Source organism: Suncus etruscus, chromosome 9 (genome assembly GCF_024139225.1).
Source record: "Suncus etruscus isolate mSunEtr1 chromosome 9, mSunEtr1.pri.cur, whole genome shotgun sequence".
Taxonomy (NCBI): Eukaryota; Metazoa; Chordata; class Mammalia; order Eulipotyphla; family Soricidae; genus Suncus; species Suncus etruscus.
The window spans coordinates 46,775,850-46,800,653 of record NC_064856.1 but is presented as its reverse complement, the minus strand read 5'-3'; the positions used below and the strand labels follow the sequence as shown (position 1 = coordinate 46,800,653).

The 24,804-nt window shown below is 52.3% G+C and overlaps 2 protein-coding genes across 2 annotated transcripts in view; one reads left to right on the top strand and one right to left on the bottom strand.

Moving 5' to 3' along the window:
* The first annotated feature begins 2,862 nt into the window (after positions 1 to 2,862).
* USP35 (ubiquitin specific peptidase 35) lies at positions 2,863 to 19,629 on the top strand. The gene is made up of 10 exons (XM_049780257.1): positions 2,863 to 3,542; positions 3,695 to 3,827; positions 4,199 to 4,328; positions 4,407 to 4,508; positions 7,126 to 7,284; positions 9,624 to 9,817; positions 16,142 to 16,235; positions 16,838 to 16,944; positions 17,181 to 18,396; positions 19,321 to 19,629. The coding sequence occupies exons 1-10, from the start codon at positions 2,867 to 2,869 to the stop codon at positions 19,489 to 19,491; spliced, it is 2,982 nt and encodes a 993-aa protein (XP_049636214.1). The 5' UTR covers positions 2,863 to 2,866; the 3' UTR covers positions 19,492 to 19,629.
* A 3,064-nt stretch (positions 19,630 to 22,693) lies between these two features.
* The window catches only part of GAB2 (GRB2 associated binding protein 2), a 179,862-nt gene continuing 177,751 nt past the window's right edge, over positions 22,694 to 24,804 (bottom strand). The window contains exons 8-10 of the mRNA XM_049780279.1: positions 24,590 to 24,692; positions 23,853 to 23,978; positions 22,694 to 23,292 (exon numbers count right to left, since the gene is read on the bottom strand). Of these exons, the coding sequence (XP_049636236.1) occupies positions 23,149 to 23,292; positions 23,853 to 23,978; positions 24,590 to 24,692 (373 nt within the window). The 3' untranslated portion in view covers positions 22,694 to 23,148. The remainder of the gene's footprint in view (positions 23,293 to 23,852; positions 23,979 to 24,589; positions 24,693 to 24,804) is intronic.

Genomic DNA, 24,804 nt, shown 5'->3' with positions numbered 1-24,804 from the left:
GACACTTGCTCTGGGCAGTCTGTCCATAAGTCTGAACCTGCCCCTGGTTTTGCTCTTATTTTTATTTTTATTTTTTTATTTTAGCCATACCTAGCAATGTGCAGTCCTTGCTCCTAGCACTATTCTAGATATCACTCTTATGTTTCTGGGAGCCACATGCAAGGCACGTGCCTTACCTGATCCTGACTACCACTGAAATGGAAGCTCCTATGAGTAAGGATATTTGTTTCTAGAGCCTCACAGACTGACACTCGCTAAGTGCCTCCTGGTTGCCTCCCTGACAGCCTGCTGATGAGACAGACTCCAAGCTAATGGCCTGAAAGGGAAGCAGAATGCATTCCGGGAGTGATAAAGCAGTCAGCTCGCCACTGACCAAGATGGGACTGGCCCTGGCAAAGAAGCTTTACACTGTGGTCAGGTGATGAGACTGCCAGGCTAGTGTTGGGTACTTACAGTCATCCTATGTTCAGGAACAGTGCAGGCCCTCCCAGAGACCCAATTCATCACCAGAAAGCAATTCACTGCAATATTTTTGGTTTCTAGTCCAATATGCAAGTTATATTTACATGATATTGCAATCCACTGAATATTCAATAGTATTGCATTCCCCAAATGATATATGAATCTTAATTAAAAGTACTTTATTGCTAAAAAAAAAAAAAGCACAGCCATTCTCCAAGTCTTCTGTGAATCATTGGTGCTGTGCCATGAGGGGGTCTGATCTGACTAGGCTGGGTGACAGCTGTGGGGAGTTGGGGCAGCCATGGCATGTTCTTAAAATAAGATGGTGTCATTTGCGGCCTGGTTTGTCCTCCTTCCTTGAAATATATTTCTGGCATCCAATGCCAAATGCCATGCCACTGACCCAGAGCAGAACCTCTTTCAAAGTTGGGGTCAGTTCTCTTGAATACTACTGCTGCTTCATCAGTTCAGTTGTTGACAGATTGGAAAAGCTTTGTGGCCACTTTGCCATCATTTCCTGCATCATCATCATTGCCAGGAGGAGATTCTGTCCCGAGAAACAGCTTTCTGTGCTCATCTGGGAGAACCAGTTCATCCATCCACATTTCACATGATGTTGTAATGAGTCCTTGCTTCACCTTGCTTCAAGCTCTACTTCTGATTCTGCTTTTCATGTCATTTCTACTACCATGGCCTTGGTTCCAAGTCAGATGCACTCATCACATCAAAGATCACAGATCACAGATCATCAAAGCAGATGCCCCAATCATGAGAAAGAGTGAGATATTGTGGGAGCACCAACTGAGCACATGCTGTTGGAGAAATGGCACTGAGAGATGTGTCTGGTGTGGGAATGCCATACCCTTTTGATGTGAGAAATGTAGAGTCTGAGCTGTTAAAGCTGCTCTGCAGTACACTCACTCTGTACCGACTGGCAATGCTAGCCTCTGTGAAATCAGTCCTGGGCAGTGCCCCAAGCAGCTCATGGCATATGACTGGCCAATAAATAGGTCAGTCTTTGCATTATCAAACATATCGTCACAGAGCTGTGGTCATACCCCAGGGCTCCGAAATGAGAAGTGAGAGTTCTCCATAAAGCCTAATACATAATTGAATTGCTTCATATCTGTGTTTCAGGAACTCAAAATCCTGGACCCTCTCTAGGAAATTTCTTATAGATAGTCATACAAGCACAAGATCTGAAGGTTAGTTTTCTCTTGAGCTAGTTTGAGCATATAGCAGGCTGCCTCTTGGGGCTGTACAGAGAACTCAGACATGGTCCTTTCTCTTATTAATTAAGAGGTGGCTATTAAGAAAGCAGGCTGTACCTTTGTGAGCCAACATGCACTCAGGCATCAGAGTGGGTGAGCTTGCGATGAAAACTTAAAGGAGGGCCCGAAGAGATAGCACAGCGGCGTTTGCCTTGCAAGCAGCCAATCCAGGACCAAAGGTGGTTGGTTCGAATCCCGGTGTCCCATATGGTCCCCCCGTGCCTGCCAGGAGCTATTTCTGAGCAGACAGCCAGGAGTGACCCCTGAGCAACGCCGGGTGTGGCCCCAAAACAAAAAAAAAAAAAGAAAAAGAAAACTTAAAGAAACCTGAGTGGAAGAGCAGGGCAGAAGGAAAGGAGGTTAGAGCCCCAGGGGAGCCAGTCAGCAGTAACTCAGCAGTAACTCTGCTCATTCAGCAAATGACTCCTGGGTGCCAGGTGCTGTCCTAGGTGCTGGGAAGACGGGAGAGCAAAAGCTCTCGGTTTCTGTAGAGTTCTATGAAGGAGTCTGGCTCCAAACAGTGCTGTAAAGGCAAGATAGGACGCTGGGAGATAGTTAGCAGGATTTTGACACTGACAGCGCCCAGGCAAGGATTTCTTGGAGGAAATACGTCAGAGTTGGGATTTATAGAGAGGCGTCACACTGGGAGGGAAAGAGTAAAAGCACTGTGACAGGAGAGCAGAATGATCTCTTGGGATCTTTGGGAATTGAGTTTTTCCCTGCACGCACGGGCGACGGTGCTAGCACCCCTTCTTTCCAAGGTTTGGGATTTTCCTGAACTCGCCCCAGTCTTTGCCCCACAAGAATTGACTTGCCCAAGGCTCAAGTGGCTAGACGTGGTAACTGCCAGCAAGAACATTGAGGTTTGGATCAAGGCAATAAGAACCAGGCAGAGGGGGATGGATGGGTCTGGGGTGGTGGTGGTGGTGGTTACAGGTGCTTGGTTGTAACTGCACTGCACGCCCCCCCCCATAATTTCTATCCCTGAAAGGCAGATGCCCCCAGCTGACAGATCAGGGCCTGCCCCCCCCCCCCAATCAAAGTCAGGTCATTGTGCCAGAAATCCGCACCGAGCATGCTGGCCCGCCGGGCTGACCCCTCTCTTGCCCTGCCACCCCTCCAGGGCAGTCGTCATGGACAAGATCCTGGAGGCGGTGGTGACATCTTCTTACCCGGCCAGCGTGAAGCAGGGGCTGGTGAGACGCGTGCTGGAGGCGGCGGCCCGGCAGCCGCTGGAGCGCGAGCAGTGCCTGGCGCTGCTGGCCCTGGGCGTCCGCCTCTACGTGGGCGGCACGGACGAGCTGCGACGTCGCGTGGGCTGCCAGCTGCTGCACGTGGCGGGCCGCCACCACCCCGCCGCCTTCGCCGAGTTCTTCTGCGCCCGCCGCGTGCTGCGCCTCCTGCAAGCAGGCCCGGGGCCGCCGGCCGCCCGCGCGCTGGCCTGCGTGCAGCTGGGCTTGCAACTGCTGCCCCCGGGGCCCGCGGCCGACGAACTGGCGGCCCTGCTGCAGCGCGAGGTGCTGCGCACCGTGTGCGAGCGCCCGGGGCCCGCCACTTGCGCCCAAGTGGCGCGGCTGCTGATGCGGCACCCGCAGTGCGTGCCCGAGGGCCCGCAGCGCCTGCTCTTGTGCCGCCAGTTGGTGCGCTGCCTGGGCTGCTTCCGCTGCCCGGCCGAGGGCGAGGCGGGCGCCGTGGAGTTCCTGGAGCAAGCCCAGCAGGTGAGCGCCCTCCTGGCGCAGCTCTGGCGCTCTCAGCCCGCTGCGGTCCTGCCCTGCCTCCGGGAGCTGTTCGCTGTCATCTCGGCCGCAGGTGCGGTGGTGTGGGGTGGGATGGGTGCATGCATGGAAAAGGGAGTTTGGAATGAGTCGGAAGAGGATGGGTGGATGTTACGAGGTGTCTGGAGCCCGTGTGCGACTAAGGGCTCAGCTCCACCCGCTCCCCCACCACCCACCCAATTCCAGAGGAGGAGCCCCCATCCAGCGCTTTGGCCAGTATGGTCCAGCACTTGCCCTTGGAGCTCATGGACAGTGTCGTTCGAAACCTCAGCAATGATGACAGCGTGACGGATTCCCAGATGCTGATGGCCATCAGCAGGTGAGCTGAAGAGCAATGAGGGTGGCCGAGGGTGGCCCCTGTCTTGTTCCCAGAAGCTCCCTCCACAACCTGAGGTTGTGTAGTCGCGTCCAAGGGTCTGCTTTGTTTGTGTGTTTGCTCATTTCATTCTGGACTTGGTCAGGGGCACAGAGCCCGCCCCCGGGGATGCTTTCTGGCTGGTGACTTAACTGGATGAGCCTCTCAGATCAGGGATGCAAGGAAGGGTCCGAGGGGATGTGTTGGTGAGGACCTGCTCTTCCTCTGCCCTGCTTGTGAGTTAGAGCAGAGCTCAAGACCTAGGATCTGGTCTTGGGACCGGTGCAGGGATGTGGTTCTGCCTGTGCCCTATTCACAGTCTTTGTGTACCCCAGGATGATTGACTGGGTGTCTTGGCCCCTGGGGAAGAACATCGACAAGTGGATCATCGCGCTGCTTAAGGGCCTGGCTGCAGTGAAGAAGTTCAGCATCCTTATAGAGGTCTCACTGGCCAAAATCGAGAAGGTTGGTTGTCTCAGCTTCTTCTCGGAGTGAAGGGGGCCTGGAGGACCTTGGAACTTCTGCCTGGCCCTTTTCTTGCAGGTTTTTTCCAAGCTTCTGTACCCAATCGTCCGCGGAGCTGCTTTGTCTGTCCTCAAGTACATGCTCCTGACGTTCCAGCATTCCCATGAGGCCTTCCACCTGGTGAGGGATCACTGCCCATGCCTATCTGCTGATGCCACACCCCATTCCAACTCCCATCTGGCTAGAGACTCTCTCTGGAGTAAAGAATCAGGGCTTCTGGGCTGGAGCAATAGTACAGAGGATAAAGTCCTTGCCTTGCATAGAGCCAACCAGGGTCAATTCCCAACATCCCATTTGGCCCCCTATGTCCCGACATAGGAGTGATTCCTGAGTGCAGAAATAAGAGTATGTTCTGAGCACCACTGGGTGTTCCCCCCAAAAACAACAAGAATAATAAAGAAGTCAGTTTGACGTTGCATTTTTGGAGTCATACACATGAAGTATGCAGGTCCTTCCTCTATTTCCCAAGGTTCACTTTTTTCTTTCAGGAGCACACTTCCTGAGCATGCAATCTAGAACATGCTCTCTTTGGTGTATCCCTGTTACATAAGATTTCTTTAGATAATAACCAGAGGGTTGGAAGGGTGACTCAAACTCTGGGTCTCAGGACCAGAAGAGTTGAGACCTATTTTACATATAACCTGCTGAGAAACAGGCTTGGGATAATGGCAGTTCCTGATCCTTAGGCACAACATATGTGCCAGGCACAATGCTGAACACAGCTCCACATATTTTCACTGACTCTCAGAGTAGTCCCAAATTGGAGGGGTTTGGCAGGGCTCACCAGGCAATGCTCAGGTGATTCTAGCTTCCAGCTTGGTGTTTGGGGGAGTCTCTCCTAGCAGGGATAGGACACCTCATCTGGGCCTCCTGCCAGCTGGTTTCATGCTCTCTTGGGGTCAGATATTTTTTTTACAATGTTCAGCTGGGAAAACTAAAGGGAGGGTGAATCTGGACCCCAGTTACAGACCTGGTGGTGCACAAGGAATATTCTAGTTTGGTCAGCCTTACTCCTGACCCCACATAGTCCTACCTTGGGCTGCCCTGCAGCTCCCAGCAGTCTAGCCTGTAGCCCAGGGCCTTTCTGCTCCAGACACTCCCATTAAGAAGACAGTGGTGGCTCTAGGATGCCCTGCATGTCATTGTTCCCACCTCCTATCCTTGTGCCCTCAACTGGCTCCAGTCAGAAAAGGACATCTCATCTTAGCTGCTGCAGTGGGAGAGCATACAGCCAGGATCTGAGACTTGGAACTGAATCCTGGCTCTGAATTCAGGCACTTCCTTTCAGAACCAGTCATAAGGGTCGCTGATCAATGTGACAGAGGGTTTGAGGAGGTGGCCTGTGACAAGCCAGCTGTCTGCTAGGGACCTAAACTGTGGGTTTCTCGCTCTCCTGGCCTCCTATGGCCTGTATCCAGCATCTAGGGATGTCAACATCTCCACAAGTTCCAGAGTGAGCACTGAACTACACAGAGGAAAGAAAGGGGCTTCCAGACAGGGATACAGATCACATGCATGAAACCTTGGGATAGAAAAAAAAAAAAATCAAGAGGAAAAAAATATCAAAGAAATGGATGGACCTGAATGCTGCTTTGGTAGCCTGAGCACACATTTTGCATGCTGGAAGTCTGGATTTGATACTTGGCACTGCATGTTCCCTTGAACACCTCCAAAAGTGTCCCCCAAACACTGAGGGTTTTGCCAGGCAACCCCACCAAGACTTTTCAGCAGACAGAGCACTTTGAGACACCAGATTTGACCCTAACCCATAGTGAAATCTTTGGCAAACTGTAGAATCATCCTAATTTTGATTCCATCTATAAAGTCTGTGCCACATGATGTCCTTGTAAGGCAGAAGATGTTGGCACATAAATGTGGGGGGGAAAGGAGGTTGATTGGGACTGGGAATCTGCACTACATTCATCAGCAAGCTCAGGGCTTATTTCTGGCTCTCTGCTTAGGGGTCACTCCCAATAGGACTGAGTGGATTCTCTGGGTTTTGGGGAACCAGAGTTGGCTCTTGCAAGAAAAATGCCTTACATACTATTGCTCTGATCACAACAGAGTGTTGTGGCACTCACGAGTATGGCTTTGTAATATAGAACACTGCAACCATCAGAGGGCCAGTAGTAGTAGCCTTGGGTACCATTGAAAAGTACTCTATTTCCTTAAAGATTCCTTGGGGGACTGAGTGATTTATTTATTTATTTTTACTATTAAATTAAAGGGACAGGATAGCTATGAGCATGGGAACTTCTGTTTGTTTGTTTGTTTTTTTCTTTTTTTTCTTTTTTTGACACATTGGGTGATGCTCAGGGCTGACTCCTGGTTCTGTGCTCAGGGATCACTCCTATTGGTGCTTGAGATGTCAGGGATCAAATCTAGGTTGACCACTTGCAAGGCATGTGCCTGATTTGTTCAATTGTTTCAGTCCTGTGGGAGCTTTAGTTTTTACTGTGCCACCTAGCCATCTAGCTGTGGCCTGCCCTGTTCCTTGGCCTTGCTCTTGCCAGGAGTGGCCAAGTATTCAGCTCAGCTGATTGGGATCCAAGGGCTGCTGTCACACATAGACCTAAGGTAGGCTCTGTCTACCTCACAGAGGTGACAGCTGTGAAAGAAATCCCAGCCCAGAGCCTAATATAGGTTCTCAGGACTGTGGGCCAGCAGGTCTCTCACCTCCCATTCTGGAGAACCAGTCCTCCTGGCTCCAGCCTTATCAAGCTCTACTCTCCTACAGCTGCTCCCGCACCTCCCCACCATGGTGGCCTCTTTACTCAAGGAAGGCTCCAACTCAGGGAGCAGCTGCCTGGAGCAGCTGGTGGAGTTGGTACACTGCATGGTGTTCCGCTTTCCTGGCTTCCCGGACCTGTACGCACCTGTCATGGAGGCCATCAAGGTGAGCCCTGGCCCTGCATGTGCCATCTACTGCCACTATACCACCAATCCCCCACCCCCTGCCTGACTAGCTCTAAGCTGCTGCAGGCATCGACTCTGTAACAAGCCCTTCTCACTCTTGTTTCGTACTTCAAGCTCCTTTAACTAGCATCTCAAGTGCCACCTCCCTCTGAAAGCTTTCTATGGTGATTTTAGTACCTACCTGCTCCCACTAGCACCTCCCAGACCTCCTTTCATGCCCCCTGTCACCCATCCTCCCTATCTGAGTGTCCCCTCCCCCAGCAATGGGCCACCTCCCAGAAAAGAAACAGATGACAGAGGTTTCCAGAAATGCCTATGGCTGATGGGAGCATGAGCCCATGAGGCTGGAAGAGTCTTCCTCTGGAAGAGTCCGTCAGCTCTTGGGGTGTTGACTTGTCACTGGTCCCAGCCATGTGTGAGGACAGGCAGTGGACTAGCACCAGGATCTCTGCTCTGAGCCATGTGTGAAGGTCTCCAGTGCATGTGGACAGGGGGACCTTCTGCAGGGGTGAGTCTGCTGTGTGTTCTGTCTTCAGATATACACCCGGTGCCTGGGAAGGCAGGACATGGTTGGGGAGAGGGAAGACAAAAGGAGAGCCTAGAGGGCCAGGGAGGGCAGAGGGCAGCAAGACACTGGGAGGAAAGGAGGGATGGAGTCCTGTTCCAGGCCCTTCTGAACCCCTATTCCATATCCACTTGGTTAGCCGATAGGTGGCTGATGGGGAGCAGCTCATGAACAGAGAGCTGCCAAGAAAGAGAGATACCAGCATATGGGGAGGTGTGAGAAAGGCTGAGAAAACTCAGTCCTTCTTGGGAGTGTGGCAGAGCTGGTGGGCCAGAAGGGAAGGCTTTGACCAGGTCTAGTAGGGAGCTTCTTAAAGCTCAATAGTGAGGGCCTCCCAGGAAGTTTCACTGGTGGTTTTGCTTAGATTGATGAGTTGGTACCTAGTTTGGGCTTGAGCTCTATGCTGGCAGCTGAGATATGGTGCTGGGAGTGATGGGATGCCAGGGATGGAGCTTCAATCTGTTTCCCAGATAAGTGTGGGTATTTTGCAATATTTGTGTTTGTGGATGTAAGTGGGTATGTATGAATGTGTGTATGAGTGAGTGTGAAAGTATCTGAGCATGTGAATATGTGCATATGAAGGTGAGTGAGAATATATGTCTAGCTATGTGTGTTTGTGAATATGTGTGTGAGAGTGGATGGTGTTTATGTGTGTAACTCTGAGAGTGGTATCTGGTGATTGTGTGTGTGGTATTTCTATGTATATGAGCATGTATGCAAATTACCTAAGTGACTGTATATGAATTTGTGTGTGTGTGTGTGTGTGAATGTGTGGTCTGCATGGGGCTTAGATGGGGTGACAGGAGGCAGACAGCTAAGTAGGGGAAAGGATTCTGAGCCAGTACCTGCTTCTCTGTCCTCTGGCCTCCTGGATATATTATCATTTATGAAGGTGCCCAGCATTCCCACAAAACCTGATAAATGATAGTGAGATGTGAATGGGCAAGAGAGCTAGTATAGCCAGACCTTTCTCAGTGGCTCCAGGGCTGCAGGGAGACAGACATATCTGAGGACTGTGATGGTATCTGAGGACTGTGATAGTAATAAGCCAGAGCAACTTTTAGGAATGCATTTTATATCTATGAAGTGGCTCGGGGTTCACCAGAGGTGGTTTTTTTTTTTTAATGTTTTTTTTTCTGGTGTTGCTGTTTAATGTGGGTAGGTAGAGTTTGTTGCACCTGAGCCTGAGCATGGACTGACCCCTCAGGTCCTGGATCCTCCCACTGTCCACACTTAGGGACCTGGTTCTAAGAGCGACTAACTTATCACACACTTAAAACTTGAGGGTGAAAAAGGACAAGAGCATCATGAAAGCTGATAGAAGGATGGAGTGAGGGAAAACTGAGGCCTGGTGGATTAAAAGAGGCAGATACCTGCCAGACAGTGGTGAGCCCACAATCAGGGTGAGCACTGAGAGCTTGGGTCTGGGGTGGACCAGTGTGGTCACATGGTCTCTTGGCTTAATGCCTCTATATCCCCAGAGCATTCTTATTTCTTTATCTTTCTCATCTGTAGAATGGGGATTTTTACCCCCTTCTTTATGATGTTGTAGACTGCAGATCCTATAGTAGGTCCACAGGTCAAGAGAAGAACTGAGACTAATCCCAGAGGCAGAGGGATGTTCCCACCTATATCTGGGTTTTGGTGGGGACTTATCCTTGGGGACCTGTAGTCCAGGAAGGCCTCTCAGAGAAGGCGACTTTTCTTTAAAGCTGACCCCACTGTATCCTCTCTTGCTGCACATCCTTCCTCAGGACCTCCACATTCCGAGTGAGGAGCGCATCAAGCAGCTGCTGGGACAAGATGCCTGGACCTCCCAGAAGAGCGAGCTGGCGGGCTTCTATCCTCGACTCATGGCCAAGTCAGATACGGGCAAGATCGGTCTAATCAATCTAGGCAACACCTGCTACGTGAACAGCATCCTGCAGGCCTTGTTCATGGCTTCTGAGTAGGTGCTGCCTCTGCCGCCTCCCGCCTGCCTTGGCTGCTCCCCTGCTCCCTGAGGGGTGGGTTAAACTGAGCTGTGTGGGAGAAGGGAGCTTTGTCTCTGCATGGCACAACCTGTTTCCTGGAGGACTATGTGTACCAGTGGGCAGGTGAGAGGCCCTGGTAGGCCCTGGGCCTACCAATGTAGAGCTTGAGGTGGGGCTGGGGGCTTTCACAGCAAAGAGGTGTGCTAGGCGTAGGTGGATATCACCAGCTTTCCTTCTGTAGTCCACAAGGCTAGGAGTTGAGTCTTCTAGATGCAAAGGTAAGAACTTTCCAGTGGGGGCTAGAGTGATAGCATGGCAGGGAAGTCAGTTAGCTTTGCACATGGCTGATCCAGGTTCAATCCCCAGCATCCTATATGATACCCTGAACACCATTAGGAGTGATTTCTGAGTATAGATCCCGGAGTACTGTATTTTCTGGTGTATAAGACGACTTTTGAAACGAAAAAAGTCAACCGAAAATTGGGGGGTGTCTTATACGCTGAGTATATCCCGAAAAACATTTCGATATGCCGCTAAACGAAAATCGTCTGGATAGTGCCACAAAACAAATTTTCCAACTCGATCCTGCACCAATCACTGCCAGGCTGCTCGAACTGCCTTTCTAACTCAGCCAATCTAAGCAGGCTTTTTATGTATACAAATTATACAATGTCTGTACCTGAATCTACACTATAAGAAGCCTGCTCAGATTGGCCAGAGTCAGAGAGGAAGTCTAAAATTAGGGGGTTGTCTTATACACCCGGTCATCTTATATGCCGGAAAATATGATAGTCTATAACCATTGCCTAGTATGGCTTAAAAACAAGCAAAAGAATTTTTCACTGATGTTAGCACCTTCCCTGCTTAGGAAGTGTCCTATTGCTATATTCCAAAGATAGCTCAATAGGTTGAAGCAAGGGTTCTATATGCATAAGCTCATCTCTGATCCTCGGGAACTGTATGCTCCCCAGAGCACCACCAGGAGTGACTTCCATGCACTGAATTGGGCATAGTCCTTGAGCATGGCCACATGTAGCCACCAAAACAAAACCCAGCCAGTCAACAGCATTGGTTACCAATCTGATCCATGGCTTGTTTAAAGATTCATTTCAGGGGCCCAGAGAGATAGCATAGCAGCGTTTGCCTTGCAAGCAGCCGATCCAGGACCAAAAGTGGTTGGTTCGAATCCCGGTGTCCCATATGGTCCCCCGTGCTTGCCAGGAGCTATTTCTGAGTAGACAGCCAGGAGTAACCCCTGAGCATTGCCGGGTGTGGCCCCCCCCAAAAAAAAAAAAGATTCATTTCAGCCATGCAATTGGATATTGGGATCTTGTAGGAAACAGCTCCAAGGACTGCACGCATTTTGCATGCCAGGGACTCAAGTTTGATCCCTAGCACTTCTTGGGACCCCAAACACCTGTAGGAGTGTCCCTCTCAGCACTGCTGGATGTGGCTCCCAAACCAAATAGACACTTAAATCAAATTTGTGTTGAATACACTCAATAAGAACTGCCTTACCCATTTTGTGGTAGTCAGTTCATTAGTATGAATAGTCTCCTTTGTGTACAACCACCACCATCTGCCCTCATAGCTCTCTTTGTTTTAGAAATTAGAAACTTTGGCCAGCTCTGCACTTTCCTGCATAGTTCCCAGGCTCTCCTCTGCCAGCCCTGGGTCTCCCTGTTACTCCATTTTCAGGATTTTGACTCCTTTCAGGTCCTTACATGAGTGGACTCAAACAGTATGTATCTTTTCACAGTTGACTGATTTTCCTGAGTACTTATTCTCAAGACTCCTCTATACAGTATAATTTAGAGTATTACTTAAATTTTGTTATTTTGTTGAAATGTCTCTGGTTTTAAGACCACAAACATCTGTGCTCCAAGGCTTATTCCTGGTGGGGATCAGGGACCATATAGGGTGCCAAGGATCAGACCTAGATTAGGGTAATGCAAGGCAAGTTTCTTCTTTGCTCTGTTTCCCATTGCATAGCTTTTTTTTTTAAATTTTTTTTTATTTTTGGTTTTTTGGGCCACACCCCTTTGATGCTCAGGGGTTACTCCTGGCTAAGCACTCAGAAATTGCCCCTGGCTTGGGGAGACCATATGGGACACCGGGGGATCAAACGCGGTCCTTCCTTGGTTAGCGCTTGCAAGGCAGACACCTTACCTCTAGCGCCACCTCACTGGCCCCATCCCATTGCATAGCTTTTAAAGATTGAATTATGGTCCACACATACTACATGTTGATTTCTGGCAAGGAAGCATTTCTGAGGAATCTGCTGGAGGTGATTTCTTCATTTAAGGAACATCAGAATCATACAAACATCAGAGCCACATGGCTCTGGTGGTGCTTAGAGAATGGGCAATATTAGGGTTTTCGTGGTGCTTGGTTAGGGGTCATATTGCAGTGTTTGGGATCAAAGCTGGGCTGGCTGTGTGCAAGCCAAATCACTTTACCCCTTTATTGTCTCTGGTCAGGACCCTACTTTATTCTTAGTGGTTCCAGTAGTTAAGGGTAAGCCAATAGCTGTCATATTTCTAAGGGGAATATTTTAGCTAAAATGGTCATGGTTCATTAGTGTGCTCCTGTCCAGGAAGGCTTTCACATTTGTACCCTGCCTTGAATTTGAGTGTTCATTTATGTTTGACCAGTCAAGAATTGTTTCCTTGTTTTCTCCCATCCTCAAGAGACCATGAATACAATTTCTGTTGACTACCAGAGCCAAGGCATCAGTCATGAAGATCAGGACCCCAGATGTGCTTATCAGCTCTTTCTTGGACACTCATGGCCTGGTCTGGGGCAGAGAATGAGCTTGAAATGGTCCCTGCAGGTCTCCACAGTCTGCTGAACTGTGTGTATCATCAGAGGCCTGGCCGTGAGTAGTGTTGTGACTTAGAATGAAAGGGCCTGTATTCCGGAAGGACTAGATGCTTGCTGCTTGGGTGCTGTGCACTTAGGGATGATCCATGCCTTAAACACTTTCTCAGATCCCCTAATTTAATATTTGCTTGTTGCCCCCAGAGACAGGCACACAGGGGGCTGTGTCATCTGTATGATAGTTACAAAAGCCAGAGCCAGCTGTGTGCTCAAGGCCTTTATAAGAAATATAATGTAGAGTGAAGCAGAAGGACTGGGGAAATAATACAATGATTAAGGAGCATGCTGACTCATTCTCAACATCGCACAGTCGCCTAAGCAATGCTTCATTCAGCCTGGAGACCCCCAGATGCTGAGAATGCCACATTGGAAGAATTCTTGGGTCCTCACATGGAACGTCTGGTCTGACTGGCAGAGAATTGCAGGAATTGGCCCACATATCTTCTGAGTATGGTTATGAGACTCCCCCATCAGAGCAGATGAGCAGAGGTATCATGTACCAATGTCAGCAGTTTAGAGTAATTCTGTTTTGATGGGCATCATGCTTATTGACACTAAAGGACCATGTGGTGCTGGGATGGAACCAACTCCCTATCTAAGAAGTATAAGCTCAGCCCTCTGAGCCATCTCCCAGCCCTCATCATGTGGGTGCTACAGATATGGGCTTTGCAGATGGGGCCTCTTTTCAGGGACAGAATTTATAGATTAGGACATGGGTGGCAAACAAGTTCAACACAAAAAGCCAAACTTTTAAACTGTGAGAGTCAGCCACACCATGCAGTGACCTGCCAAAACAGACACTCACACAAAAGCATCTAATTTTAACAATAATATGTTAAACACACATTGCATTTTGCCATTTTGAGTGAGGGTAAAAATCCTGTTCGCCACCCCTGGATTAGGATGATGGAAGCAGAATTCAGTCTTCCTTCTCAGGCAAAAACTGGGAGCTGTGAATTCTCTTCCATTTTCACATTTCTGTACTAATGGCAAGACTGTCTAGCAGAAGCCTATGATATTTTTTGGGGGGGCCACACCACTAGGTGCTCAGGATCTAGTCCTGGTTTTATGCTTAGGGAATCATATGAAGGTAAGCCACAAGCCTGAACTATACTATCTCTTTGCTCCCCGTACTTATCTTCTTACTCCTTCCCCTCTTTTCTCTATTTTCTTCTTCCCCCTTGCTCTCTACCTAAGGTAATTTCATTTCTGGTATTAACACTGTCTGGTTTAATTAATATTTAGTTTTTAACTCATTCATCAGTTCATATGCATATTTTGAAGACATGGGGGTTTTGTGTGTATTGGGGATGGTCTTTTTCTTTTGTTTCTTCTTTTTTGGGGTGGGGGTCACACCCGGCAGCACTCAGGGGCTACTCCTGGATCTACACTCAGAAATCGCCCTCGGCAGGCTCAGAGGGACCATATGGGATGCTAGGATTCGAACCTCTGTCCTTCTGCATGCAAGGCAGACAAACACCTTACCTCCATGCTATCTCTCCGGCCCCACATTTGGTTTTATTTTTATCAAATTTGAGAAATTTTGCATGTTTCCATTCCAAAGCAGGGAATAGGGGTGTCTGCTGCTTTACATGCCCTCAGAGTCCTGGAGTTTGGCAACTCAATAGATGTGTGGTAGAATCTAACCATCATGTCCCGAGTAAATGAGGTAAAGCCTTGGAGGGGGGCATACCTGGTGGTGCTCAGAGCTTAATTCTGGCTCTGTTCTCAGGGATCACTCCTGGCAGAGTTTGGGGGATCATACAGAGTGTTAAGAGATGAATCTTTTTACAAAAATTTTTTCCCAGTCTGTGTCTTGTCTTATGACTCTCCTCTGTCTCACAGGGAGCAGTTGTCTTTAAATTTAATGAAATTAGTGTACCAGCTGATTAGAGCATATCTTCCATGTTGTACTTATAAAGGTATTACCACTCATACCATTTGTCATCATCCACCTTCCATTATAAAGATTTTGTAATTCTGTGCTTTACATTTAGTTCTCTGATACATCATTAATTTTTTTTTTTTTTTTTGGTTTTTGGGCCACAACCAGCGGTGCTCAGGGGTTACTCCTGGCTACCTGCTCAGAAAGAGCTCCTGGTAGGCATGGGGGGACTATATGAGATGCCAGGATTCAAACCAACCACCTTAGGTCCTGGATTGGCTGCTTGCAAGGCAAATGCTGCTGTGCTCTCTCTCTGGCCCCACATCATTGAATTTTTATGAAAGATGTAAAATCTGTGTGCTTCAACTCACTTTTTTTTTCATTTGTGGATATACACTACCAGCACCAGTTAGGGTAGGGAGTGATGTCAGGGGTTATTCCTGGCTTATGTTCAGGAATGACTTCTGATCTGATGATGCTTGAGAGATCATATGCAGTGCTGGGAACTGAACTGAGGTGATGGGATGTAAGGCAAATACTTTAACCTCTTTTACCTTTCTCCCCTGACCCTTTTTGGAAGAATAGTCACACCATCAGTGCTCAAGGTTTACTCCTGGCTTTGTGATCAGGGATCACTCCTGGTAGGGCTTGTGGGATCTATATGGGTTACTGGGGAAGGAACCTGGGTTGGCCCTGTGCAAGGCCTATGCAAAGCTCTGTTCTGCTATCTCTCTAACCCAGACATCTTTTTAAAAAGTTCCAGTGAAAGGGAGCTTTGTGTATGGCTTGCTGGGCACTAGACTCTAGTACTTCTGGATGCTGCCTGGGAAAGTCTCCTTTTCCTGATCTCCAGGTTGCTCCATCAGTAGCCAACCTATGTGTGACTCATCCCACATGATCACGGGCTCGTGTGATCCCAGTTATTCCCCATCCTGTCAGCAGCTGATTCTGAGGCTCTCCAGATGTGATTGGACTTCAGCACCTCCTCGCAGGAGGCTGCCTTGGCCAGTGCTGTTCCTTATAGGCCTCACATTGTAGATAAGCCATATCTGTCTTCCTTGAGCTTCTTAGAACAAGATCAGACCTGGAGCATCTACTGTTACAGGGTACCCTGGGAAAACTTCTTCTCTGCTAGACATGTCTCCACTACATCACACCCCTTTTCACTGTTTTCTCCTTTCATCCCTCCTCTGTGGGTAAGAACCATAAGGGGCACAGCTGCACAGGGAGAGGATGTGTCAGAGGACTGATGTGCGAGCAGCTGTTTCCCCAGGGAAGTGGGAGGGTGTCTAAGTGGGGCTGATGTGAGCCAAACGTTGGCACCTGCTAAAAAAGGTTTAGCCTAGGAACCCAGATGGAGACAGTCTAATGTGTCCTTGCCCTTATAGTCAGAGGGATGACAGGGTCTTCTGGCTGTCCAGGCTAAGCTCATCCACTACTTCTGGACGCTGGCTGGGACAGTAGATGGAAGCAGTGGAGGGAGGTGAAGGCCAGTGTGCTCTGGACTCACCTCTGGTGCTCCTTTGTCTGAAAGCTTCCGCCACTGCGTGCTCCGTTTGACTGAGAACAACTCGCAGCCACTGATGACTAAGCTGCAGTGGCTCTTTGCCTTCCTGGAGCACAGCCAGGTGAGCACTGAGGGTGCTGTGCTGCAATCCCATCCTCTCACCCCGGGGCCTGTGGGGATGGGGGGCAGTCAGCAGATGGGGAGGTGTCTCCAATCCCCACTGACAGAAGGAAGTGCCTGGTTCAGAGACTCTCTGAGATTGTGCTACACGTACTGCCCCAGTCTGGGGTCAGGACAGGTCAACCTGTCCTGGGGGCCACTTCATCCTTAGGGCCAGGTTATGAACATCTAGGGATGAAGAAGCAACATCCCTCCCCCCTCCCCCCAGCCTCTGCCTTATCCCTACTCACTGGGAAAGCTGTACAGGTACAGGTGACAGATGGGGGAGAGAGGAAGGAATGAAGCTATGCAGGAGGGACACAGGAGAAGGACCACTGATGACACTTGAGTGCTTGAACGCAATGGCCGCTGTGGTGAAGAAGAGGGAATGTGATGCCCACAGCTCCTTGGGGCATCTTGGCCTCCATGGTCCCAGCACCTGCTCTAAGCTGTGCTACTAGGGGTGGCTTACATGAAGAGTGGGAGAGTTTGGTGTGGGGATGGCTGGGAGCACAAACCTGAGCCTCTTTTGCTCCTGACCTGCCTGTCCCTGCCTGTCCCCAGAGGCCAGCCATTTCCCCAGAGAACTTCCTCTCTGCGTCCTGGACCCCCTGGTTCAGCCCTGGCACCCAGCAAGACTGCTCCGAGTACCTCAAGTACCTGCTAGATCGGTGAGAGGGGCCTGGCCTGGCTTTGGTGGGGGTCAGGCCCAGAGTGGTGTGTGTCTGGAGTGGGGTGTCCCACCCAACTGGGCTGTGCAATGTCGGTGTGACAAGCTGGAGAAGAGGCCCCGGGAGCATGGGAGGTGCAGTAAAGGAAGTTTGGGGCATCAGTATCCCTGCAGTGCATGTATACATATATGTGTGTTTGCATGTGCCTGCGGATACCCTGTGCCCCGACTCTCCAGGCTGCACGAGGAGGAGAAAACCGGGGCTAGGATCCGCCAAAAGCTCCATCAGGGCAGCTCTCCGGGCCCACCCAAGGAGTGCCCCCTTCCCACGGACACGTCGGTGGAGAAGATGTTCGGGGGCAAGATTGTGACGAGAATCCGCTGCCTGCGCTGCCTCAATGTCTCCTCCAGGGAGGAAGCCTTCACGGACCTGTCCCTGGCCTTTCCCCCGCCGGAGCGCGGTCCCGGTCCCCGCCGCCGCCGCCTGGGCTCCGCAGGGCTCCCTGCGCAGGAGGCTGGAGCCCAAGACCCTTCAACGGTGGCAGCAGCTCCACGACAGCGGAAACAATGCATCACCGGGGAGGCACCCCCCTGCCTCCTGGACCTTCGGGGCCTGTGTCCTCCCTGGGAGGCTGGGGGTCAGAGTGATGGGGAGAGGGAAGCAGGAGAGGACGAGCCTCTGGAAAGGCAGGAGGAAGGGGAGGCGCAGGAGGAGGCGAAAGAGGACCAGGAGCAGGAGCCAAAGGAGAAAGAAGAGCAGGGTGAAAAGGAGGAGAGGGAGCAGGAGAAGGAAGTGCAAGAGGAAAAGGAGGCGGAGGCCCCCGGGGCACGGCCGGGCAGCCCCAACGGCCCCCGCTCGGTGCTGGACTTGCTCAACTACTTCCTGTGCCCGGAGAAGCTGACCAACGACAACCGCTACTTCTGCGAGCCGTGCGCGTCGCTGCAGGACGCCGAGCGCGCCGTGGAGCTGAGCCGCGGCCCGCGCTACCTCATCCTCACGCTGCTGCGCTTCGCCTTCGACCTGCGCACCCGGCGGCGCCGCAAGATCCTGGACGACGTGTCGCTGCCCCTGCTGCTCCGCCTGCCGCTGGCCGGGGGCGACGCGCGCGCCTACGACCTGTGCAGCGTGGTGGTGCACTCGGGCCTGTCCTCCGAGAGCGGCCACTACTACTGCTACGCGCGCGACGGCGCCCCCCGGCCCGCGCCGCAGTGGTACCTGTTCAACGACACGCGCGTGTCCTTCTCCTCCTTCGAGTCCGTCAGCAACGTCACCTCCTTCTTCCCCAAGGACACGGCCTACGTGCTCTTCTACCGACAGCGGCCGCCCCCCGACGGCGACGGCGACGGCGACGCCGAGGGGCCTGGCCCGGGCACCCCGAGGGCGCGCGCGGAGCCCGCGCTGCACAGAGACCTGATGGAGGCCATCTCCAGGGACAACGCTCTGTACCTGCAGGTGAGCGTGGGCCTGGAGGGCCCAGAGACCCTGGGATCCCCGGGGACTCAGTTTGCCCCAAGGGATGTCACTGGCAGGGAGTGGGTGGAGAGGGGAGGAGAGGGGGGAAGAGAGAGAGAGAGAGAGAGAGAGAGAGAGAGAGAGAGAGAGAGAGAGAGAGAGAGAGAGAGAGAGAGAGAGAGAGAGAGAGAGAGACACAGAGACAGAGAGAGACAGAGAGACAGACAGAGGAGGGAGGGAGAGAGAGAGAGAGAGAGAGAGAGAGAGAGAGAGAGAGAGAGGAGAGGAGAGAGGAGAGGAGAGATAGGATGGGAGAGAAATGGGAGAGATAGGAGGGGAGGAGATACGGGGAAGAGGGATGGGAGAGGAAGAGAGATGGGAGAGATTGATAGAGATGGAGAGAGGTGGGAGAGATAGGAGAGATGGAGAGTGGGAGAGAGATGGGAGAAAGAGAGATGAGAGAGAGAAGGGGAGGAGAGGAGAGAAAGGGGAGAGGGATGGGAGAGAAATGGGATTGAGATAGGAGGGGAGGAGATACGGGGAAGAGGGATGGGAGAGGAAGAGAGATGGGAGAGATTGATAGAGATGGAGAGAGGTGGGAGAGATAGGAGAGATGGAGAGTGGGAGAGAGATGGGAGAAAGAGATGAGAGAGAGAGAAAGGGGGGGGCTACCGTTAAGATATGAGCCATTGGGTTTCCATATGTGAATGGCAATGCGAGTGTGGGTGTAGGCGCGCAGGTGGGTGGGTGGAACCTGTCCTGAAGCAGAGTGGGGTAGGAACTGGACCTGTGTAAGGAAGGGCTCAGCCTCTGTGCCAGGCGGACTGTTCAGGGTGCTTCCTATTGCCCTTCCCTTCCCTGCCAACCTGAACCTCTGGGCAGCAGCTGTGCCCATCCTAACGCTGCACCTGCTTGTGTCCCCAGGAGCAGGAGCAGGAAGCGCGCAGCCGGGTGGCCCACATCACAGCGCCGCCCTCCCCGCCGCCCTGGGGTCGGGGCTTCGATGAGGATAAGGATGAGGACGAGGGTCCCCCTGGGGGCTGCAATCCTGCTGGGGGTGGTGGCGGTGGAGACTATCACAGACTGGTCTTCTAGAGGGACAGAGGCTGTTGTGTGTTCTGAGGCCAGAGGCTGGGCACTGCCCAGCGGTGCAGGCAGAGAGGGATGGACACCAGCGCCCGCGTGGCCTACCTACTCTTGGCCACTCCGTTGACTCTGCCTATGTGTGCCTGAGGTCCCCTGAGACTTCCAGAGAGCAGCACCAACCCTCAGAGCACGACCAACAGTGGCCTCCTTGAAGCCCAGTGCTTGCTTGACCTTTGAGCAAGGCCACCCTATCAGCCTTGGTGACCAGTACTGCACCCACCACTGGCCTGCCTGGCTTGGGAAAGCGTTGGAGGACCCAATGGAGTCCCCTGTTGGACAATGCCTGAGTGTCCCTGGAAAACAGCTTCACAGGAGAAGACTCCCTTGGCCTCTTAACATCCCAACCCCCTCGTGCATCAATGCAGAGGGCGGTGCAGCCCGCATTAGGGGATCCCGCAACCCCCAAATACAATGCGCAGCCCCTCCCAGGGGAATCCTACATCCAGACCCCCTGCTCCAGGACCCTGCACTGTGCTCTGCCTCGCCTCAGTGCCTGGATGTCCCTTGCACCCCTTCTGGTGAGTGAGGGTCACTGCAGATATATTTGAGGAGCCAAGGTGAAGCCTTCAGTCCTCGGGAAGCTGCAGGTTCAGCACCTCGGGGGCATGGGTGGGGGTGGGGGGGCTGAGCTCAGTGTGCCTGTCACCACGGGGCCTTGTCATGATGGAGGGACACCCACGGAGCTGAGACCCCGGTCTCCAGTAGAAATAAATGTAGTTCTCAAAGCTGGGCAGTGTCCTTATTCCCTGACTCCAAAACTGCCCCCTCGCTGTCCTGCCGAGTCTAGGTGGCTGAGAACCTCCAGCCCCCATCTGCCACTCCTAGGACCCCACGGGGAGAGAGACACCTTCTGCAAAGTCCTAGGTGCACCCTGACGGTGCAGGGACTCAGCTACAAGGGAGCAGCTGATGGTGCAGGTAACTTCTGTCCTAAGAGCAGGGTGCCGCTCTCTTGGAAACTTGTGGGGAAATAGGGTCAATTCCAGGGCTCCTTTCTTTCTTTTTAATTTTGGGTCACACCCGGTGACACTCAAGGGATACTCCTGGCTCTGTGCTCAGAAATTGTTCCTGGTTTGGGGGGCCATATGGAACACCGGGGGATCGAATCACATTATGTCCTGGGTCAGCCACGTGCAAGGCAAATGCCCCATCGCTGTGCCATTGCTCTGGCCCCAATTCCAGGGCTCCTTTCTCCCAGCCCTGCCAGACGCACTTAGGGAGAACAGAGGCTGCTGGGGAAAGAGAAGGATTAGGCCCAGCAGCCAAGCCCTCCCTGCTAAGCTGACTGGGACTGTAACCCTCAAATCCATCACTACACATCAGAAACAGAAACAGCACCAGAGCTGTTTCCATTTGAGTTTTGTTTCTAGCCAAGGGCATGAAAATGAGGACTGTGTGTGTGTGTGTGTGTGTGTGTGTGTGTGTGTGTGTGTTCCCCACCTCCCCTTTTCCCCGAGACCAAGCACATCTCTGCACCTTTGTCATCATTTCTATTGTACTTTATTATTGTCCTGTTTAGATCCATAATATAAAGGGACCATGCACCACAGCAGCAGGCATGGCCCCCTTAATGCTCCCTCCCTCCCTCCCGCCTGGCCCCTCAAAGGATCAATACAGGTTACAATTCTTTCTTTTTTAAAGAAAATAATAAATTAATAACTTAAGTATCAGGCACCATCAGACATTTGAAAAAAAATATCAATTTTAGATGGTCATGGGGCACGGCCCCAGGCCCAGGTTTTAGCTTCTGGGACACTGTCAACATACGTGCACACACACCCCACCCCCCAGCCCTGCAACCTAGCCACCTGGCCCTGCTTCTGCTCTGCGGACAGATACCTTCCCCTATCTGTCCCCCAAGGCCCAGGCTGTAGTCCAGGACCCAGCTGAACCCAGTGTCAAGGCTTGTGCTTCTGTCTTGGAGTGGCCAGTGTGGGCTCGCTCAGTTGTGCCAGCCAGAAAACCCACCATGGGGTAATGTGTGCCCAGAGTCCTGGGCCCTTGAAGAGGTGGGAGCAGGAGTCCCCTTACCACTCTGGGGAGGGCCTGTGTCACCCCTGAGTAGACACAGGAGAGCTTGAGTCCAGAACAGGCACACAGGGTGTGTGTGCCCCAACTCTTTCTGCTCTCACACCCTCCATCCCAGCCGTAGGTCCAGCCTTATTTGGGCCCATGTTGAGGGCACCTCATTCTGGTTCCTGTCCTGTTGGCCCTGTTCCTTTTACAGCAGGCATGTCATCCAGAATATGTGTCTGTAAGGGGGGCAGACAAGTTCTCCCCCACAGGCCATTCTGCCCTCATCCCCAAAGACCAGCCTGTAGACCTGAATCACAGAACACAAAGGTGTGGACATCACCGTATCATCCTTGGGGTCACAGAGGAAACTGGGAAACAGGGCGGGGGGGGGGGGGCGTGTCTCACAGTGCTGCTACATAATCCTCCACAACCTTCCACCTAGGGGAGCATCTCTAAAGGCCCCAACCAGAACTGCACCTAGCCTTTCTCCTCGGGACCCAGCCTCCCTCTCCCTCTGAAACATGAACCCCTCTGGACTCTTCTTCCTCTGGCTCCCTCATGCTCTGTGGTCCCTTATAGTACATCAGCCTCTTAACTGCGGCTTCCTTGGGGCCCTTGCCCTTGTCTGTCCTCCCTGAGGGTGACCTCTAAGTCACTGAGTGACAGTTGCATTTTCAGCTTTTGGCCTGCAGCTGCCAGCCAATGGCTTCTCCCTAGAGTGTAATTCATCTCATGGGATCAATGAGGAGGAAGGCCAGCACCTCAAGGCACATGACTGTGGGCCCTAGTACTACCCACATGGAGATTGGATCCCTAGGCTGATGCCCCCATGGCAGGAGGGTTAGAAGGTTATCCTGGCACACCTGGCAGGATATGGCCCCATGCCTAGGTCCTTCTGGTGTGCGCTGCCCTGGGAGCCGCCACAGATTTAAATCACCTGTCACCATTCCCCTTCACTTCTGGCTCTGCTCAGCCCCCCACATCCTCTCACGCCTCTCCTCACCTGTCAGTCACCTGCACACCCTTCCTTCTTGCAGCATTTCACAGCCACATTCCATTCCCTGTAGCATCCTTAAGCTAACCCAGCCTTATCTTCCCACACTGGCCCAACCCTTGCACTCCCACAGTCCCCTGTTGTCCCTTTGGTTTCTCCCACTGGGTACCCACTACAGCAGAACCCACTGGCTCTACCCTTGTGGCTACCCCATCTATCTCCTCCTTCATGAACTCCCTGCCCTGGCTAGATGAAAGGGGATATGCCTATATCAGCTCTGTGGCTCCCTGATCAGTGGGGTGACCTGGCCTCTCAGGGACCCGGGAAGGAGGGTTGGAATCTGGCTCAATCCTGGCCCTTAAAGACAGCAGAGATCTAGGCATGATGGCAGGAAGGGCCAGAGGATGGTTTTTGGTGATATCTAACTATGGCAGAGAAGGACCAAAGGCAGCCACATGGGCAGGGAAGTGCCTCAGAAGGGTCCAGATCCCTGATGTCAAGTGTTTAGAAGGCTGGAGCGGCAGCGTGGCAGGGCTGGGTGGGATGGCAAAGGCAAAGGAGTGGGTTGGGTGCAGGGCACAGCTGGGGGTGGGTGGGTCACAGCTTGGCACCCTTGGCAGGCTCAGATGCCTGTCGCACGTCTGTCCACTCCTGCATGGTGCTCTGCAGAGCCTGTGTCTTCTCCTTGTCTACCTGCACGTAGTCCACCTTCTCATCGGATGTGATGGAGGATGTGGAGGGCTGTGGGAGAGATGGGATGCTGTGAGTGACTGGGAAGGAGTGGGGGTGCATCCTCTAATCCTCTGGGGGGACCATGGGGCCTCTGAGTCACTTCAGGAATGTGTTTCTGAGTGTGGCCTCAACTGCTGAAGCCCAGCACCAGTCCCTGCCAGCAACCCCTGACTTCACCTTCCCAGCTTAACACACAGAGGACAGGCCCTTCCTGGGACCCATCTGGGCCTCCCACAGCAGCCTTCAGCCAGCTTGTCCTGGGAGTACACACAACCCCAAGCGAGGAGTCCCTGCTGCTGCTCTCATAGCTGTGTCCTAGTGGGGGTGCCCTGGGCTAGGAGGTTCTCTGGGAACATTTTGGGATGAGGAGTAGATCCGATTTTTGGGTCTTTGGATGGTCACCCCTTGGCTGACCATAACTCACGGGAACCTGAGTTCTATGGGGATATGAGGCTGGCATGACAGAATCTGGCTGAGGTCTGGATTCCAGGTTCTGCCATGCAGTGTGGAGATGCTGGTCCCAGTTCCCTATCCAGGGCCCTGTGAGCGCCCACCCACCCTGCAGGCACCTTGCGGTGTGGGCTGGGAGAGCTGGGCTGGAAGTCCAGGGCCAGGTAGTCCACACTGCCGCTGCTCTTCTTGTGGGCAGGGCTGCCACTGCCACTGGGCAGGGGAGAAGCAGACACGGGGTTTTGCTGCAATGGGAAGAAAAAGACCTGAGCAGGCCGAGAGACAGACTTGACCTCCACCTGGAGCAGCCACTACTGGAGGAAGAAGTGCCAGGGCCCCAAAGTGCCTACCCTGAGGCAGGCATATGCTATAGAGTCACCTCAACACTGTCACACCCTCGACATGGAGCTGGAGCTGGTCTGTGGATGTGGGCATTCTCGGAGTCTCGGCACTATGGTTTTCAGGAATGCACCCCAAACAAAACAAAGCATACACATGTGCACACACCTGCACACATACATAGTCAAATGTACACATGCCCTCGTACACATGAGCACACAGGTCCTCACAATAGCCTTTTGATAAAGTTGGGGCTTTATCATTGGGTACTTGAGCAATAGGTAGGATGGGAACACTTTCTGAATCCCAGGCTGCCCTTCTAGGGCAGGCCCCAATGACACAAATGTTCAGACACATTCACACACACACACACACACACACACACACACACCACGATTCTACCGTGTTCTACCACTTGGGAAGCTAGGACCTCTGGAGCATTCTCTTGGGTAGGAAGTGGGAAGTACACAGTAGAACCTGGGGAGGTGCAGCACCCCTACAGAAGCTGGCGACGTACCATGGGGACATAGTTCTCCTCACTGTCTCCCGAGTCAGTGCTGGTGATGCTCTGTGTGGAGATGGGGCGGCAGTGCTGGGAGGAGCTGGCAGAGAGGCTGTGACTGCAGTGAGAAGAGAATCCGTTCTGGGGATGTGGAGACCCTCACACAGCACTCCCCACCCCACTCCCTTTGGCATAGACTCCCATCATCTGTCCAGGTCACACTGCATACG

Bases quoted from the DNA above. Each gene is read 5' to 3' on its own strand.
- USP35 (XM_049780257.1), top strand. From the start codon at position 2,867: ATGGACAAGATCCTGGAGGCGGTGGTGACATCTTCTTACCCGGCCAGC. The intron at 16,945-17,180 runs GTGAGAGGGGCC...CCGACTCTCCAG, and splicing joins CTCAAGTACCTGCTAGATCG to GCTGCACGAGGAGGAGAAAA. The intron at 18,397-19,320 runs GTGAGCGTGGGC...TTGTGTCCCCAG, and splicing joins ACAACGCTCTGTACCTGCAG to GAGCAGGAGCAGGAAGCGCG.